Here is a 20,451-nt window from a genome sequence, read left to right on the forward strand (position 1 = left end):
AAAAAAAAAAAAAAGTTAGTACCTCTTTTTTAAGATTTATTTATTTATGCATACAAAAACCGGGGTGCAGGCCAAAGGTGAGGGAGGTGAGAGGGTTCACCAGGACAGTGGGGAGCAGAACAGGCAGATCTACTGAAACACACTGGGGAGCAGCAGGCAAGACAGGAGAGGTCTGCTGCATCATGTGGGTCAGCTCCCTGGGCTGCCAGGGAGGGAACTCATGCTCTAGTGGCTGATAGCGGCTTGATAATGCCTATCTTTAAACCCTGTGCCATAGTCATTAAAAGTCATATCCTTGGGCCCTCCCTGGTGGCGCAGCGGGTTAAAGCACAGCACTAAGAAGCTAAAGCTGTTTCAGCATGAGTTTGATCCCTGCCCGGAGGTGACCCACATAGCGCGGCAGACCTCTCCTGACCTGCTGCTCCCCTCAGCAGTGTACTTCGTCAGTTGGCCTGTTCTGCTCCCCACTTTGTCTCTGGTGAAGCCTCTTACTGCCTCTGCACCTCTGGCCTACACCCCAGTTCTGTATGCATAAATAAATTAAAAAAAAAAAAAAGTCATGTTCTTGGGCCCTCCCTGGTGATACAGTGGGTTAAAGTGGAACACTATGAAGCTATCTGTAGCCACTGCAGCAGGAGTTCAATCCATGGCTAGGGAGCTGACCCACATGGTCAGAAAGGTGATAGACCTCTTTTGCGCCCCCCCCCCCATTCCCCTCAACATTGTGTTTCTGTAGATTTGCCTGTTCTGCTACTCACTCTGAATCCTCTCACCACCATCCCCATCTCTGGCATATAACCCAGTTCTTGTATGTATAAATAAATCTTAAAAAAACTCATGTCCTTGAAAAGTATGAAGACATTTTTATTACATAAGTAGTGTGCATATACACACATTACTATCTATGTACATATATAAAAGTAGAAGTTGGGTTATTTTTAATCTGGGAGGTTATAACTTAAAATGCTTAGAGTATCTTGTGAAAATGTTACGTCTGATTAAAAAGCAAATAGCCTCCACAAAGAACATATCTCTTTGTTACTTTAGCAGGGAGCCAAAAGGCAAAAATAATCCAATAAGGTGATACTGTGGGTGCCTAGTAGAGTGCAAGTTAAAGGTTTGCATTTTTTATTAGATTTCTTATTTCTTTCTTGCACTGATACTTGTTCATTTATTATCCTTGAATTCTAGAATCTCAGAATAGAGAGGGAATACACTGAAGTATGCCCTGGGGTCTAGGGCCACTTACATCTTTGCATCAAGTGAATTTTAAGCATTCCTAATATGTCCTTTCTCTGGACCATCAGTGTGTCATCAGAGGTTGAGTATTTTAACAGTTCCTATTTTCCCAAGCTTCCGTGTTTATCTTTTTTTTAATGACTTGTTTGCTTCTTAGAGAATAATTCAGTTTCCATGTTCTATTTAAGTAATGATTTATGAATTATTTTTAAGCTGCTAGCATCTTAGTTTCTAATTTAGGCTTTTTCATTTCTTATCTACTTAAACTTTGAATGATTGTCAGAAAAGAAATTGAAATTAGCAAATGTAAATTAAAAAGTTTTTTTTAAAGGTTTATTTTATTTATGCATTTAAGAGCTGGGATGTAGGCTAGAGTTGGGGGGAATTGGTGGAGAGGACTCACCAGAAACAGTGGGGAGTAGAACAGGAGGATCTGCTGAAATACATTGCTGAAGGGAAGCCTCAGGCAAGACTGGAGAGGCCTGCTGCACCTTGTGGGTCATCTCCCTGGCTGGGGATTGAACCCATGTTGCAGTGGCTGCAGATAATTTCATTGTGCTGAGACTTAACCCCTTGTGCCAAGAGGGAAGCCCTAAAAAGATAGTGTTAAAAAAATGTTTTTTATCCTTAAGAGTTGTAATTTCTGGAATGCATGACCCTAGTACAGATATTAAATTCTCCCCACCTCCTAGAAAAGCTGCTAGGACCAATGAAAAGTTGCTACATATCCTAATGTTGAAGATTGCAACTTCATTTTAAGCTACTTTGTAAATGAGATAGCAACACAACAGTTTGGGGGGAAAGGAAGTCTCCTTGTTGTCTATCTTTGATCTGGAATGAAAGCACATCCTGACTGGCCAGATTGGTCTGTCATGGCCAATCATGGTTCCTTCTCTGCAGAAGGTAATGGGCATCCTTCTTCAAGGGAAAGTTTCAGCTGTAAAGTTAATATGAGAAGAAAGGGTAACTTTTAGCTAGACGATGTTTTGGGGTTTTTCCTGAAGGAATATTGACTAGATGTGTGGGAAATGCTTAAAATTTGCTTTTTGTTTCCGATATATTACATCTTTAAGTAACACTCTGCTCTGTTTTTTTCCAGGGTTGAGTCCCTCCAGACTCCGAATAGGAGATCAAGAGTTTGATTCATTACCTGCTTTACTGGAATTCTACAAAATACACTATTTGGACACTACAACGTTAATAGAACCAGTATCCAGATCCAGGCAGGGTAGTGGAGTGATTCTCAGGCAAGAAGAGGCAGAGTATGTGCGAGCCCTCTTTGACTTTAATGGGAATGATGAAGAAGATCTTCCCTTTAAGAAAGGAGACATCCTGAGAATCCGGGATAAGCCTGAAGAGCAGTGGTGGAATGCAGAGGACAGCGAAGGCAAGAGGGGGATGATTCCAGTCCCTTACGTGGAGAAGTATAGACCTGCCTCCGCCTCAGTATCGGCTCTGATTGGAGGTAACCAGGAGGGTTCCCACCCACAGCCACTGGGTGGGCCGGAGCCTGGGCCCTATGCCCAACCCAGCGTCAACACTCCGCTCCCTAACCTCCAGAATGGGCCCATTTATGCCAGGGTAATCCAGAAGCGAGTCCCTAATGCCTACGACAAGACAGCCTTGGCTTTGGAGGTACATAATGTGCAAAATGTAGAAAGAAGAGATCTGCTACAGGGTCTCCCTTTCAGACCTCTTAGAGCTTTGTAGCAATGCTGAATACAAACACCAACATTGTGATTATGTTATAGATGTCAAGCCATTAATCACTGATTTTGGCATTTTATATTAGGTTTTCTCTATTATATTGAAAACCTGTTTTGGAATGAATACGCTTAAAATTGTATAACTGAATGTTCTGATTGATTTACTAAACACACTCTGACTACTAAATAACATCACCTGAATTCACAGGAATTAACCTAAAATATTTTTCTCATCTAAATTCTCATCTGTTTCTTTTCTATTTGTCATTGTCTAAGATGTGAAATAAGATGGGCTCATACTGATTTGAGTATAAAAGTGGTTTCTGTCAGAGTTCTTAAATGGAATTTTCCCCTAAGACAGTGTTTCTGCTTTAGGGGCATGGATTTCCTTATCATTGATAGATTGTGTTCATCAAGAAGAACAGTAAATCATATTGCAAGTATACATATCCAAAAGTATTAACTCCCAAGTGTGACAGGTCTACTTGGGCTTTGTTGTTTAATGTATTTTTATTGACAAAATAAGTTCCTCCTGAGGAATTTTTTTCACCTTTTAATGGTAACCCATCTCTTCTGACCTACAATTGCACTGTTTTTCTTCCTTTATTTCTCTCTTCAGAACTTACAACTTTACTTACTTCCTTTCTCCCTCCCTTTCTTCCCAGTTATACACAGCAAGAGGCTGAGCATAAAAGCTAGTAATGAAATAGCCTACTGTCTCATCTTTTCGAGCCTACCAATACCATAACTTGAATGTAAGCAGGTAGCAAACTTTCATGAGCACAGGCTGAAGTTATGTGAGTTCAGATTAGTAGAGAAGGGACAAAGCATATTCTTAAAAACTGAAACCTCCATTTTTTTTTTTTTAAAGATTTATTTACGCATACAGAACTGGGGTACAGAGGAGGCAGTGAATGGATTCACCAGAGACAGAGTAGGGAGCAGAACAGGCAGCTCCCTGGCTGGGGTTGGAACTCATGCCCAAGGGGCTACTGATAATTTGCAGTGCTGCACTTTAACCATTGTGCCACCAGGAAGGGCCCTTCAAATTTATATCACTCAAGAATAGAAGCTGTAAGTAGCATTGTTGCCCACAGATTGAGCTAGAGTTCATCTGAACTATTCTGTGATCTTACTAGATTTGAAATTTTTTCTCTTACATTCTAGATGATGCATGCAAAGGATGGTTAGTTGAATTAGAGAAATGTGTGTTTAACAGTGTATGTTTTCTTGACATGTTACTTCAAAGTATTTTTCTGCTTTGATGAGAAGTTTACTGTCTAGGTCATACTGCTTTTTCCACTTAGAGTTTGGAGGATAAAGAAAGCAAGTTTCTAGCCTCGTGTGTTAAAGTTCCAATGATGGTTATATCCAACGTGGTGCTGTACACATTGTGAATGTGACTCTGCATTTATTGCAGACACTGTTAGCACTGGGCTAACCGCATACATGGGACAAGCCAGCCAACACAGGAGAGAATAGTTACCACATTTTGTTCCTATTTGCATTTCATTTCTCAGAGATTGTTTTTGATGTCTGCCTGATTAGAGGCTATAATGGTGCTCTCTTGGCTGTGAAACATACATTTTGTGAAATAAAGATTGAAGTAGAAAACTAGTTTATGATTTCAGTAAGTTTCTTTTTTGGTTGAATATATCTGGTTTTGAACCAAATTTATTGCTGAAGATGGTCCCTTTCAAGTTAGAACAAATCCTCAAGTAATAGTAGCTTTAAAATGCCTTACATACTTATAAAAATAATGATCATTTAATAAAATCATTAATTCTAGAGTTGGAAAGGCCTCGTAACTATCTGTAATTGTTAGTGAATTAAGCTGATGTTTAGATAGATTGAATGGGTTGTTTAAACTAAGTGGAGGTGTCAATCGACAAACCCAGATCTGATACCTTGGTGACCTTTGTGCCATACCCAAATTTAATCTATAATTCTTTTTGTTTTACAACATTGCCCCTACCCTCTTCTATGCAGATTTTGTGTGATTTCATTGATAGCATGTCTTCAGTTGACTGTATGCAGCAACAGCTCTCTCCTTTATTATCTCTTTTATTTTTCATTTATTATTTATGCATATAAGTAAATTGCCTAATGGGTGAAAGGATTCACCAGAGCAGTGGGGGAATAGAACAGGCAGATCTACTGACATTCACTGCTGAGGGGAGCGGCAGGTGAGACAGGAGAGGTCTACTGCACCATATAGGTCAGCTCACTGGCAGGGATAGAACTCAGGAGCAGTGACTGTGATAGCTTGATAGTGCTGATCCCTTAACCCTTGTGCCACCAGGGAGGCCCCTCTTATCACTGATTTTCATAGGAGCTGGTGCTCATTGCCCTTTTTGATCCACTATATATCTAGATCTGTAGATCAGGGGTTACATTTTAATGGAGTTTTACACTTAATTTTAAATTGATCAGTTGGAATCATTTCATTTCAGATTGGGCAGGAACCTGGTTATAACATACTCATTTCAGATTAGCAGTCTTCAGATTGCTTTTCTGTCCTGAGTTCCTAGGTGGTACTTAGGGAGTGGGAAAGCTGAGGAAACAAGGCTCTGGGTTTCCCTTTTGCTTCAACAAAGCAATTCTGTTTTTAACTATTATATGCTGATATCTCTGTAAGATTCTCTTTGAAGGAAGATTTTCAGTACCTAAAAATGTTTTTTGAAAAAAAGATTTACTTATTTAAGTATACAAGACTGGGTTACAGGCCAGAGGGGTGAGAGACTTCACCAGAGACAGAGTGGGGAGCAGAACAGGCAGCTCCACTGAAAACACACTGCTAAGGGGAGCAGCAAGTGAGACAGGAGATGTCTGCCATGCCATGTGAGTCAGCTCCCTGGCTAAGGATCGAACTTGTGCTACAGTGGCTGTAGAGAGCTTCATAGTGCTGTGCTTTAACCTGTTGTGCCATCAGGGAGGGTCTGTAAAAATGTAATTTTTTAAGATTTTATTTATTTGTGCATGCAAAAACTAGCGTGTGGGCCAGAGGTGTGGGTGTTGGTGATGGGCGGATTCACCAGAGACAGAATGGGGAGCAGAATAGGCAGATCTTCCGAAATACACTGCTGAGGGGAGCGACAGATGAGACAGGAGAGGTCTGCTGCTCCATGTGGTTTAGCTCCCTGAACTTGTACTGCAGTAGCTACCAGTAGCTTGATAGTGTTGAGCCTTAACCCCTTGTATCACTAGGCAAGCCCACCTTAAAAAAATCCTTATAATATATAAGAACCAACTGTCCTTACTTTATATTTGCTGTAACCAGCAACCCACTAAGAACATAAGTTATTAGATATTTTCTCTTTCCACATCTATCATATTTCTCTAATAGAAATAGGAGGCTGTGGAAAGAAGGAATCAATTCTAGGTAACAACCCAAGTAGGGGTAGTTCACTGCCCACTATGGTTTTATAGTTCAGTCAGCCTATTATGGGGGACTATAACTGAAAAAGACACCATCTGTTTCATCCTGAAGCCCGTGGTAAGGACAAGATTTTAAACAAATGTAGGTATGCTGAGTGTTATGGAGGAGAAATATTGGAAATATGATAACAGTGTAGAGATGCCTTTCAGCTTATAATTTTTGGTTATTTGATCTTAGATTTTTGTTTCTTGGTTCTGTGGAGCTGAACTAGTGATTAATAGTATGTTATAAATTCCTGGTGTTAAAGCTTATTTTATGCCTCCGTAAATGCATATCCAAAACAATCAAATTATCTTTTTTTTTTACTTTTTGATGTAGAAGAAGTGGGGTGTGGGAAGAGAGAGAGGATTCATCAGAGACAGTGGAGTACTGAATAAATAGGTGGATTTACTGAAATATACTGCTAAGGGGAGCTGTGGGTTAGCTCCCTGGCTGGGGATTGAACTTTGGCCATAGAGGTGATAGCACTCAAACTTAACCCCAAAGCCACCAGGGAGGCTCCACATATTCTCTAAACTGCCGAACATGTCACTTTCAGTTTTTTTTTTTTTTATTAAGATTTATTTATTTATGGGCCTCGCCTGGTGGTGCAGCAGGTTAGGATTGCAAGCTAGCTGCAGCGGCCTCAGTGCGAATTAGATCCCTGCCCCAAAGCTGATCCACATGATGCAGCAGACCTCTCCTGTCTCACCCACTGCTCCCCTCAGCAGTCCACTTTGTCTTTAAAAAAGAGAGAGAGAGGCCCGCCCTGGTGGTGCAGCGGGTTAAAGCACAGCACTAAGAAGCTGAAGCTACTTCTGCATGAGTTTGATTCCTGCCTGCCCCGGAGGTGACCACATGGCATGGCAGACCCTCCTGACCCGCCTGCTGCTCCCCTCAGCAGTGTACTTCGTTGATCTGCCTGTTCTGTTCCCCACTCTGTCTCTGGTGAAGCCTCTCGCCACCCTTGAGTCTTTGACCTGTACCCCAGTTCTGTATGTACAAATAAAGCTTAAAAAAGAGAGAGAGATTTATTTATTTACGCATACAGAACTGGGGGACATCCCAGAAGTGCAGGGATAGTGAGAGGATTCACCAGAGAGAGTGGGGAACAGAGCAGGCAGATCGACAAAGTATACTGCTGAGGGGAGCAGCGAGCCAGACAGGAGAGGTCTGTCACACTATGTTGGTCACCTCCCTGGCTAGGGATCAAACTTGTGCTGAATCAGCTAAGACTAGCTTCATAGTGCTGGGCTTTAACCTTTTGTGCCACAAGGGAGGGCCATCACCTTTATTTTGTGATTCAGCTGGGCATCATACCTTTGATAGATGATGAGACTATGGAGCAAAATTTCTGGGGTATTCTTCACTTGAACCTGTTCTTCAGAGCACTGATAGAAAAGGTATTAAGTGCTCTGGGTTCCTGATAATAATCAGCAATGACTGCATCAACTGTACATCTCCCTATGTGCTACACTGAAACCTAAGCTGTGAGGCCTTTTGACCTGTTTATGGGAAATTGAAGCAAAGGCCCTAGTTTTCCCTGGCAAAAACAGAAAAGAAAATCAGATTGGAAGGCAGAAGATGAATTACAAATCTTTGCAGGGTCCAGTTTTTCTTTTTCTGGAATTGTGGCAATAGATTTCATTAAGATACAGCTGTCTACTTTTCCTCTCCCTGCCATTTAGTTTGGACATCCAGTCACTGCAAATCATAGAATCCAAATGGGAAGAGAATTTGCAAGTAACAACACCAACCTCAAGTACATTGAAAACAAGCCTTTTAGTATCTTCACAGATGATTTTTGCTATTATTTAATTTATGCACACAAGAACTGGGGTTCAGGCCAGAGGTGTAGGGCGAGATGATTCGCCAGAGACAGTGGGGAGCAGAACAAATGAATTTACTGAACTACACTGCTGAGGGGAGCAGCTGATGAGACAGGAGAGGTCTGCTGCACCATTGGGTTAGCTCCCTGGCAGGGAATTGAACTCATTGCCTCAGTGGCTGGCGATAGCTTGAAAGCACTGCACCATAGGGAGGCCCCAGAGCAAATGATTTTTAAACATCTATTTGAGTATCTCTACTTTTGGGGAACTATTATTTATAGCAGTATACCAGAGATCCCAAACTTTCTTGGTCCACTATAACCAGAGGTGAATATTTCATAGTTCCCCCAGCTAAAAGAATATTCAATAATTTTTTTTTTTTTTTTTTTTAAAGAGCTAGGGTGTTGGCCAGAGGTGCAGGGGGGTGAGAAGAGTGACCAGATACAGAGTGGGAAGCAGACAGGCAGATTTATTGGAATACACTGCTCAAGGGAGCAGTAGGCAAGACGCAGGAGTCTGCTGTGTCATACATGGATTCCTTCCCTGTCGGGATTTAACTGATGCCTTAGTGGCTTGTGAGTCACAGAGGTGATAGCACCGAGACTTAGCCCCTAGGCCACGAGGAAGGCCACTGATAATTCCTTTTAAGTAGGTAGGTTCAAACAGTTTATTTCCTAATAACTCAGTACCAATTTGGAAAAAATAATTAAAAGAATATCTTTTTTTTTTTTAAGATTTATTCATACAAAACTGCGGTACAGACCAGTGGTGTAGGGGCAGTGAGAGGCTTCACAGAGACAGAGTGGGGAGCAGAACAGGCAGATTGATGAGGTGCACTGCTGAGGGGAGCAGTGGGCGGGTCAGAAGAGGTCTTGGCGCCATGTGGATCACCTCTGGGGCAGGGGATGGAACTTGCACTGAAGCAGCTGCAGCTAGCTTGCAGTGCTGTGTCCTAATCTGTTGAGCGACAAGAGAGGGTCCTAAAAGAATATCTTAACCTTAAATCATTGTATTTAAGTAAACTTAACTAGTGAGGTGCATGTATGCCCCTGTTATTAGAGACCAAAAAATTTTTTGAAGTAGGTAGGTTCAAACAATTTATATCCTAATAACTCAGTACCCATTTGGAAAAAAAAGTTATTTTAATAATAAAATTTTAAATAATAATAATAATAATAAATTTATTTACTATTTTATTTAAAAGTTTATGCATGCAAGAATTGGGGTACAGGCCAGAGGTGCAGGGGTGGTGAGAGGATTCACCAGAGACAGAGCAAGGAGCAGAACAGGCAGATCCACTGAAATACACTGCTGTGGGGAACAGTGGGCGAGACAGGAGAGGTCTGCTGTGCCATGAGGGTCAGCTCCTGGGCTGGGATCAAACTTGTGCTGCAGTGGCTGTGGCTAGCTTCGTAGTGCTGCGCTTCAATCCGCTGTGCACCAGGGAGGCCCAGAGATCAAGAATTTCTGAAACCTTTACCATCTTGAATACCACCATCCTCATCTCATTCTTTACTTATTTTTATAAGGTATTTGTTTTATCCTTGTAACTGCTGAGACAGCTTTGCAAAGATAAGATGGCTATCTTTGAAAGGAATGTGGTGTGATCTAATGTTGAAATTGTCAACTTCTTTGAGCAAGTAGTTCACATGGCATAAAAGGTGTGATATAGTCCATGTTCATCTCAGAATTTTAAAGTATTTTATCACACACCTGAGTTTGCTGCTATACCTCTGACATTATACATAGGGAACCTCAGAACTAGTTAAGTCTATTAGTCTTTGAAAATCGTTATTGAGCTAAAATGTACTTACTATATGGTACATGGGGTCCTCCTTTCCACCTCTCGACAAAAGGATGGGGAGCCAAATTTCAGGTAATATCAGTTGTTGAGCTGGTGAAGTTTTTTCAATTGAGGTAATTGGTTCACAGCCCTAGGTTTCACATGTGTAGCGCCTCACCTCAACAGCTATTTCTGTCACTCCACACCCACCACCAAATGTCCATTCACCTTCTACCATCACCAGTCCTCTTTCTGTTCTTACCTCTACCCGCTTTCTCTTGTAAGAGTCTGATTCAAAGTCTAAGGTTTATTTTTGTTTTGTTTTGTTCTTTGTGATCCACAAATGAGTGAACTCATACAATTTTTTTTTTTAAAGATTTTATTTGTGCATATAGAAATGGGGTACAGGCCAGAGGTGCAGGGGCGGTAAGAAGACTCACCAGAAACAGTGAAGAGCAGAACAGGCATATTGACAAAGTACACTGCTGAGGGGAGCAGTGGGTGAGAGAGGAGAGGTCAGCTGTGCATTGTGGATCACCTGGGCGGGGATAGAACTCTCACTGAAGGGGCCTTGGCTTGGCTTGGCTTAGCATCACAGTGTAGTGCTCCAACCCACGGTACCACCAGGGAGGGCCCATATTTGTCTTTCTAGAAGATGCTTTCTCACTTCAACCAGGTTGCTTTGTGTTTTATACTGGAAGCCTACCAGTTAAATCTCAGTCCACTAATACGATCCTTTCCAGTCCATCCCTGAGTTAAGTGAATTGTTTAGGTTGAATTATCTTCACTGTTTCACTTGATTTGAAATGATATAGATGGGTCCTAGATATTACTTATTCCCTCTTTTATTTTTTCTCTAAAAGGATTTATGAGCCCTTTATGTAAAGTAAGCAGTCAGACAAAACAACAAATGAACTTGCTGTTTTCCCTTAAAATTACATATAAAAACAGGTCACTCCCTGGTGGCACAAGGGGTTAAAGCACAGCACTATGAAGCTATCTGCAGCACAAGTTTTGATTTTGTGCAGGGGGAGGGGTAGTGGGAACCCACATGGTATGGCAGCTTCTCCTGGAACCCACATGGTGTGGCAGCTTCTCCTGACCCACCAGCTGCTCCCCTCAGCAGTGTATTTCAGTTGATCTGCCTGTTCTGCTCCCTACTCTGTTTCTGGTGAATCCTCTCACCCTTCACACCTCTGACCTGTACCCCCAGTTCTTGTATGCATAAAAATAAATCTTAAAAAAAAAATTCCCCCTTCAGCTTGAATTTTGAAATCAGTGGTGTTAGAACTGTTGTTACTACTGTTCTCACTGATTAGTACATTCCTTTGTATCTTAAATTTGTAACATTGCTGGGGAAAGTATTGGTTTTGCTTTCTTTATCTTTGAAGTAGTATACCAAGCTTCAATACCATATATATCCCCCTCATTCTCATGGTCTGCCCTTTGGGAAAGTTTCAGTGATCTGTTGCCTGACAAAGAAGAAAGTATGAATTCTGGTTGTCGTTCTGACTTGGAGAAAGAACTGTATTTACTGAAGGCCCATGTTCCTATACTGCCCTGACCTGGCTTACATTCCTCTCACTGCCACACATTCCATTTTGACAAGTCACCCTTTCTACCATGTTGTTAAAGGTCTAATAACTCTTGTAGTCTTGTAGTCTCCAGAAATAGTCATATGGCCTTTGGGACTTGTCTTTTTTTTTTTTTTTTTAAATTTCATTTATTTAAGCTACAAGAACTGGTGATAGGTCAGCGGTACAGGGATGTGAGGAAGTTCCCCAGAGACAGTGGGGAGCAGAACAGGCAGATCTATTGAAACACACTGCTGAGGGGATCAGCGGATGACCAGGAGAGGTCTTCTGTACCATGTGGGTCAGCTCCCTGGCTAGGGATCCAACTCTTGCTGCTGTGGCTGCAGATAAATATTTCTTCCTTGAAATATTTGTATTTCGAGGCCATTTTGGACAGATTAATAAGCCCAATTGACTGCTTACAGCTGTTCTCATTTATCCATTTAAAAATCAGAATTGTTTCTGAGTCATGGCATAACCTTTCTTTCACCCTCTGATGTTTGAACCTCTCTGCCAAAATCTAATCAACTGTAAAAAAAGACTTTGGATTCTAGAATACAGTATGGTTTCCCCAAACCTTTCTCTGTAGGGTAGACCCAAGAGAGTTTGTACATTAATTATTCTTCTAATATTGTACAAAGGTCTAATTTGCACATAATTCCTTCTCCCAGTAACATCTCCCTTTATTGGAACTTACATGTCTCCCTTCACACTCTAAAAAATGAAATGTCTGAGGGCAGATCAAGTTTTGCCCTACTCATAGAGAAGCTAGTTCTGTGGTGCTGATAACAGTGCAGGACTGTGCTCATCTGCATTTCAAATTATTTCAGGTAGAGCTTTTTCAGATGTGATTTGAAAGTATACTTTGCATGCTTAAGAGAAAGGCTTTTGGGGGCCCTCCCTACTGGTACAGTGAGTTAAAGCACAGCACTGCGAAGCTAGATGCTGCCATTGTAGCACAAGTTCGATCTCTTTCCCGGGAGGTGAACCACAAAGCGTAGCAGACATCTCCTGTCTCACCCACTGCTCCCTACTCCTGTCTCTGGTGAATCCTCTCAACCCCCATACCTCTGGCCTGTACCCCAGTTCTTGTATGCATAAGTAAATCTTTTAAAATAAATAAAAAGGAAGAAATGTCAATTCAAGGTTATAAAAGTAATGTAAATAAACAAATATTTTTGCAAAGGAATTTATACTCGTTTTAAAAATATGTAACTATTGCTAGAAGATTTATAATGAAAAGCAGCAGTCCCCACTCCGCCTCTCTCCACAGCAGCACCCACTTTAAATTCTAAGCTGGTCAGCTATTTACTTCCATGATTATAACAATATCCTTCTATGGCGATTTCTTGGTTTGTCAGTCTCTCCCAAAGGAGCAGCTTCCTGGAGATGGTCTATAATATCCCTACTAGCCATCATATCTAAATAAAACATTTAACTGATGTTAAAAGTGCACATGAGGGGCATTCATGGTGGTGAAGGGGTTAAAACATGGCACTATGAAGCTATCTGCAGCTACTGCAGCAAGAGTTCTGTCTTCTGTCTTAGCAGCTGCACCCCTCAGCAGTGTATTGCCTGTTCTGCTCCCCACCTCTGGTGAATCCTCTCACTGCTCCTGCATCTCTGGCCTGTACCCAGTCTGGATGCGTAAATAAATCTTAAAAAAAAAAAAAAGAAAAGAAAAGAGAAAGGCTTTTAAGAGAAAAGAGGGTTTGTTTTATTTTTCTCTTTTTTTAGTTTATGCATATAAGAGCTGGGGTGCAGGCCAGAGGTGCGGGGGGTAAGAAAATTCACCAAAGGCTGGGGAGCAGACTAGGTGGGTTGACTGAAATACACTGCTGAGGGGAGCAGCAGGCTAGACAGGGGAGTTCTGTGCCATGTGTGTGATTTTTCCATGGCTGGGGATAGAACTCAATGCTGCAGTGGCTGTGGCTAGCTTCATAGCTCCCCTTGCGTGACTGGGAGGCCCCAAAAGAGGTGTTTTAACCTAGATTTTGGAATCAAGTATTGTGGTAGATGTATCTTAAAGAATCATTCTATGAAACATATAGCTGGATAATTAGCCAACATCCTTTTCACCTAGATAGGAAATAATTTGCTAAAATGTATTCTAGGTATACAGCTTGATGAATTATGTCACAGAGGAAAGTATGGAACATTTCCACCCTCCAGAATGTTCACTGTGTCCCTTGTGTGCATTTTTTTTTTAATATTTATTTATTCGTACAGAACTGGGGTACAGGCCAGAGATGCAGAGGGTGAGAGGATTCACCAGAGACAGAGCAGAAAGCAGAACAGGCAGATCTAGGAAGTACACTGCTGAGGGGAGCAGCGGGCGGGTCAGGAGAGGTCTGCCACGCCATGTGGATCTCCTCCTTGGCAGGCGGGAATCGAACTCATGCGGAAGTGGCTTTAGCTTCTTAGTGCAGTGCTTTAACCCGCTGCGCCACCACGGAGGGCCTTGTGTGCATTTTTTTAAAGATGTGTTTTTAGTTTTTATGCATATGAGAACTGGGGTGTGAGAGTATTTACTACAGACAGAGTAGGGAACAGTACAGGCAGTTTGCCTGAAATACACTGCTGAGGGGAGCAGTGGGCAGGTCAGAAGAGATCTGCTGCACCATGTGGGTCACCTTCCTGGCCAGGGATCAAACTCAGGCTGCAGTGGCTGTCAATAGCTTGATATTGCTGACTTTAACCCCTGCGTCACCAGGGAGGCCCTCTTGTGTGCATTTCTTTTTTAAAGATGTATTTATGCATCCAAGACCTGGGACACAAGGCAGAAGTGTGTGGGGTGAGAGGATTCACCAGAGACATTGTGGGGAACACAGTAGGCTGTTCTGAAATACACTGCTGAGAGAAGCAAAGGGAGCATAGGAGAGGTCTGTGACATGTGGGTCACCTCCCTGGCTGGGGATTGAACTCTTGCTGCAGTAATGGTGGGTAGCTTCAGAGTGCTGCACTTTAACCCCTTGCACCACCAGGAATGCCCCACCCTTATGTGCATTTTTAGTATCAGTCAAGTGATTTATTTAGATATGATAGCTATTAGGGATGTTAGCTAGGATATTGTAGGCCAACTTAAAAAAAGAAGCTGGCTCCTTTGAGGGAGACCCAAGCATAAGTGGCAATTTAGAATTTTGACATGGCATATATACAGCTTCTCAAACATTTTTCCTTTTTGCAGTTGGGCACTTAATAGCAACATTGACTAACAGAGTTAATGAGCTAAATTTCTTGCAACATTGCAAAATGTATGAAAGGAGAACGATTGAGATAGTCTTATGAACTAGAATTGGGGATGTAGGAGGAAATCTGTTAGACTCTTCTTACTGGCTAGGAACTTTTTACCTCATGTCCTGATCTTCCTCACCCCACAGGCTATGGAAATCTTGTCATGGTTGGCCTGCTCAGATTTCAGGAACATTGATTTGGAAGGTGTCTGGAAGGAACAGATCCCTGGTACTAGTAGTTTAGGGAATGTAACTTTTTCAAGGAAGGACATGCAATATAATCCCTCCCTCTCTTTCTCTCATACCTACTCTTGACCTTAATACATATTGGCAGACTGAGCTACTGCTTTTTCTTACCCTTGAATCTTAACCATTGTCTTGCTAGTATCCCCTGGTTTCTGTCCTGCTTTTCTTAGCCTTTCTCTGACTCCACTTGAGGCCCCTGTGACTTTCAGATAGGTCTTTAGGAAATTACAAATAGCTCAGTAGCCAAGGTATGTCCTCTTTGAGTTAAAACAAGCTGGTTATAAGAAGCCTCTGGGTTTACTTGAGTTGCTTTAGCCAGTAATTGTACTACAGACTCTTGGGAGTCTTCTAGGGCCCTAGGAGCATAATCGGAACATTCCTGGAATAGTAGAAAGGGCATAAATAGGCTTTGCAGCCAGATAATCCAGGTTCAAATCCTAACCCTGTCCCTGGCTGTTTTCTTAGGCGTGTATCATGTATTTGTTCTGAACCTCAGTTTTCTCACCTGTAAAATTAAATAATTCCTGTCTTACAAGGTTATTATGATGATTAGAAAATAATTTATATAAACTACCCTTTACAATATTGATGGAAGTTTAATAAATAAATAGTTAATAAATGGTTACACTTAGAAACCTCTATATGCTTAGAATTCAGAAGTTAATAAAGATAGTCATAAAGTTTTTTAGTCAGTGATATTTGGAGCCTATCTCACCATAGTTCAGTGTTCTGATGGAGGATAACTGCAGTGATTAGATTGACCTTGTCCTAAGCTTCATGGCAGGGTAGAGGTCTACATTGTCAAAACTATATAAATTTGATATTGCAACAGCAGGTTTTTTAGAACAGAAGTAAAAATATGATGTCCCCTTATTATTAATGAATAGGGAGCAGTAGCATTGAGTGAACAAGGGCTGTCACTATATGAAGGGGGTTGGGAGCTGATAGGCAGTGATTTACCAAATAGACCTTCCGAGGAAGGTGAATTTTGAAGGGAGCTGATGGAATTTGGAGTTTTGGCCTATACCTATTCAGGTGGAAACCTTCTCTTAGTAGGAGGGAGAGTAGACTGGGGGATTGTGCTGCTGCTTTATTTCAGTGAGGGGAGAACATGCTTGCTTTTTCCCCTAGGCCAGGGCCTGTGAGGTACAAAGTTAAATTTAATAGCTACCAAAAATAAGGAATACTAGCTGACTCTAGTTGGGATTGCTCATCCCATTTAGACACTGACATCTCTAAAAAGTATTTCCTAGGACTCTTTTCTATGTTTTGTACTCTGTTTCTCTGCACTGCATAAATCACTTCTTCTTTCTGCCTGCATTAACCACAAGTAATCAGCCTGGGGTCTGGGGCTTGGGGGCATCAAATATCCATTTCTGTAACATCAGCCCTAGAGCAATCAGGTGATCAGGGTATGCCTAACCAGAGAATGGAGTTTTTCAGCTTGCATTCAAAACTGGAAATAAAGTGCTCTCCTTATTCTCCTCCTGCAGGTCGGTGAGCTGGTAAAGGTTACGAAGATTAATGTGAGTGGTCAGTGGGAAGGGGAGTGTAATGGCAAACGAGGTCACTTCCCATTCACACATGTCCGTCTGCTGGATCAACAGAATCCCGATGAGGACTTCAGCTGAGTATAGCTCAACAAACAGTTTTGCTGACAGATGGGAACAATCTCTTCCCCTCCCCACCCCAACCTCATGCCATCTATACAGTTTTCTTACAGATGTCAAAGCAGTCTAGTTTATATAAGCATTCTGTTACCTGTGATCTTTTTTAGACTGAACGATTCCATCCCTAGTCTCATTTAAAGTATTCAGGGTACGAAACTGGAGGGCTGGTGTGTTAACTGAATTGGCAATTTTAGGTGATAGCAGCCGTGCCTGCATGTCAGAAGGATAGGTAAGGTCTCCTCCTTTCTCTGTGGCAATGTGAAGCAACCTGTGGAGAACTGACAGACAGGACAGAAGGGTTGCATACTGCTTGCCCTGATTTTTTCATTGGTTCTGTTTTATTATGAAATCATACTACCAAATGGCAATAGAGTGTTCCCTTCCACCCCTGCGAAGTAGTCAAGCACCGTGTGAAAAGTACCCAGTGGGACTGCTTTTTCATTTATAGAACATGACATTATTCTGACAGTTATGTCAGAATGACTCATTCTGACAGTTCAAATCCTGAGAATTCTGAGGACACTACTAGAGGCATTTGTCTTTCTTCCTAGTCAATGCTTCATACTTTTTCTTGGAATTCTTTCAACCCTCTTCTTTTCCAGAAATCTACAAACAGGTTAATTCTTAAGATAAATGTTTGTTTTCATTCCAGATGACAAGCAGGATGTGCAGAGCACTTTATTCAGTGCATAGCTTTAAGCCAGTATTGGATTCACTGAGTAGACAGCCAAACTCCCAGCTTTCTGCCTTCCCCCAAGGAGTCAAGTAGGTTCACACTGTCATGACAGCTACATAGACTCCTGGCTAATGGAATCCAGCAGGGCCTTTTGTCCTGATTACCAGTATCCTATTAGGGGACTCTCTTTGGAGTGGAAGGACCAATCACTTAAAATATTCCATAAAAGGTTGTAGGGCCAAATTCTGTCTTTTGCTTTATTATGTGAATTTGGGGTTACGGAGCTAGTGCTTTGAAAAATGTTTGAACCAATCATGAATTACTTACCTGTTATTCATTTTACATGGCCAGAATAGTGTTTAAAGTACATTACATTATAATCTGCCATTATTTTTGGCTCTTTATGTTCAGGTTTAGTTTACAAACCCTTTTAAGTATGGAATGGTTTTAATAGGGTCAGATGCTCCAAAGAATAGACAGAATTCTAAGACCAAAAATGTTATAGGCTATTTAGACTACACATGAAATGTTCAGTTAGTTCCCAGTCTAGAAAGACACTTACTGGTCCATGGTGTGGTATGACCAATAGAAACATCTTTTATTTTTGCTTTGGGCCTCATTTTAGAAAAGTAATGTATCTTCCTAATTTTTTTGAATAGGTTAATGATTAATTTGCATTCTTTAAGAATATCCCAAATCGTGGTATCCCAGTGACTGGTAGTAATTGTATGCAGGTGTTTCTGTAAGTAAGTGAGGGGCATGGCAGAAGCTCATTATATGGCACAGGGAAGCCAGCTGGCACAGGATACATATATTATCACAGGCAAACTAATGAGTTGATGCTAATTTAATGTATTTTTACCTCACACTAAGGTAATGCTTGATAAAGACATTAATACTCTACTTTTAAAATGTTAGCACAGTGCTGTGGGTGCTTAGAAATGTTGAATGAACAGATTTGTAATACTAGGCCTAATTCCATCTGACTACTCTTAAATTTTCGGTTAGAGCATAAATACTGTAAAATCCAAATGTGCATTAATCTTGTTTTCCTTAAAAGTATGACATCTAAAATATTTGTAGAGAACCTTGTCACAACTGATTTGACTCTGTAAGTTCTTTTGCCTTTGACTTTGTTGGCTTATAATGTCTCTTTTCATCATAATGTACTATCAGTGGGACATGCAGCTCTATGTAAATCATAAGAATTTCTCAGTGATCAGTTGTCTGAAGCCATTACAAGAACTGTTGGGTTGGATTTGGCTGAACGTGACAGTTGATGGACCTTAAGACATCAAAGGACTTCTTACAAATATCTTCCAAAAATAAATCCTAAAATCCTATTCAAGTGTGTATGTGCAAATGTCACAGAGCAAAGTAAACTGAAATTGGCTGCTATATTTTATATAATCATTTCTGCAAAAGCCCAATTTTTGGATACTAATATTTGACATGGTTAATTCTTATTAATTTGTTGGAATTGTTTATTGTTAATAATGCAAATAGATAATTTTTAATTATCTTTAAGTAACATTTCACTATTAATGGTTTGAAATGGGTGATAAGCAAACCAATTTGAAATAAAGTATGAACATGTGCCATTGTATTATAACACTATACACTTTCTTGACAGTTAAATTTTAAAAAATGTTTTTTTTTTGTAGCATGTATTGTATATGTTTATAGTATATGTAGTAAATAAAAATATGGCCAAATGTTTGGCTTGGTGATCTTTTGAAGAAAGTAATCTTTGAATATTTTTCATATGAGATCTTTTATTCTTAGGTAATAGGAGGTGTCTGATGTCAGTAGCCTACTGTCATAATCAGATAAAAAATTATACACCTGGATATTCATTCAAAATAGAAATTAATTGGTAATATTCTGAAGTATCTACGGAATTCATGAACTATTTATTTGAGGCAACTTAACATGGTATAGTTGGAAGGGAAGGCTTGAATGATGTGGACAGAGCTTCAAAGTTGGTTATGTGTGAGTGTAAATAAATAAGGATGTAGTAGGGGTCTTTGTAAAGCAAATGAGAAGTTTGTTGTTATACAGTAGGTTTTTATAATGTTAGTGTAGATATCCAGTGTAATTTCTCCTTTTTATGTAAGCAGCATGTTTCAAGGTAATTTAAGAAATACAAAAAGAACGGCTAAGCATGTTCTTTCCGCCCTTAGAACACATGTATATATAGACACATACATACAGTGTGTGAATTATATATACACCTAAAAGATTGATATTATACTCTATCAATCTGTGGGTGGTGAAGTTTTAAACTGAAAAGGACAGTCTTTGGAAATTATACAGTATTTTGCCTTACACCCAAAATATATCTAGTTACTGCTGTAGACAGCAGTGTATCCACCCAGAGTAGTAATAAAGGAAATTGTTACAAAGGATGCCAACTTTGGCATGCATAAACTTAACAGCAAGGTGATTTAAATATGTTTCAACTTTATATCAATAAAAAAATAAACTGCCAAAATCTTGTTTTAATGTTTAGTGTTGGGTTCCTTTACATAGTCTGGTGTGCTCATACCAACTCTTAATTTTATGACCCTTATCCTCAGATGAAATTCTATTCCTCTTTCAGATATGAAGAGAGAAGAAGCCCCCTCCGTAGAAGAAAATATGAAAACAGTGCTAAATTTGGCAGGAGGCTAAGAATATTGAGTTCTGCTGCCATACATATCCAGAAGAGAAAGAAGTGGAGAGATAGGGTAAAGGGAAAACTATCCATCAAGAAATAAGGTTAAAGAAGAGAGCAGTGCTTGAGAGTTCTTTTAAGTTTAGGATGAGGGCAAGCAGAAGTCAATGCATACCAGTACTGACTTCTGGTCTAAGGCATGCTTCCAGTGTTTTATGCCCAGCATAATACTTAGATGTTAGACTTGCTTTGGAGTCTAGCAGATTGAGCACTCAAGTTTTAACCAGCAGTCAAAGGTAAAGGTAAATTGGTTTGGACAGAGTTTTTTACCTCCCACTCAAAATAAGTGAGTTGTTTTGGCCCTCCCTGGTAGCGCAGTGGGTTAACGCACAACACTAAGAAGCAAGCCAGCTACAGCCAC

The 20,451-nt window shown here is 40.6% G+C and overlaps 1 protein-coding gene across 2 annotated transcripts in view; it reads left to right on the forward strand.

Annotated features, from left to right (window-relative positions):
- The window catches only part of CRK (v-crk avian sarcoma virus CT10 oncogene homolog), a 28,741-nt gene extending 8,306 nt beyond the window's left edge, over positions 1-20,435 (forward strand). The window contains exons 2-3 of one of the 2 annotated variants that reach the window (XM_004684803.2): positions 2,339-2,874; positions 16,522-20,435. In XM_004684803.2, coding sequence (XP_004684860.1) covers positions 2,339-2,874; positions 16,522-16,659 — 674 coding nt within the window. In that variant the 3' untranslated portion in view covers positions 16,660-20,435. The remainder of the gene's footprint in view (positions 1-2,338; positions 2,875-16,521) is intronic. The other variant, XM_004684804.2, reaches the window with a different exon arrangement.
- The last annotated feature ends 16 nt before the right edge of the window (positions 20,436-20,451 follow it).

The sequence above is a fragment of the Condylura cristata genome, unplaced genomic scaffold (genome assembly GCF_000260355.1).
Source record: "Condylura cristata isolate star-nosed mole 26May11 unplaced genomic scaffold, ConCri1.0 scaffold00017, whole genome shotgun sequence".
NCBI lineage: Eukaryota > Metazoa > Chordata > Mammalia > Eulipotyphla > Talpidae > Condylura > Condylura cristata.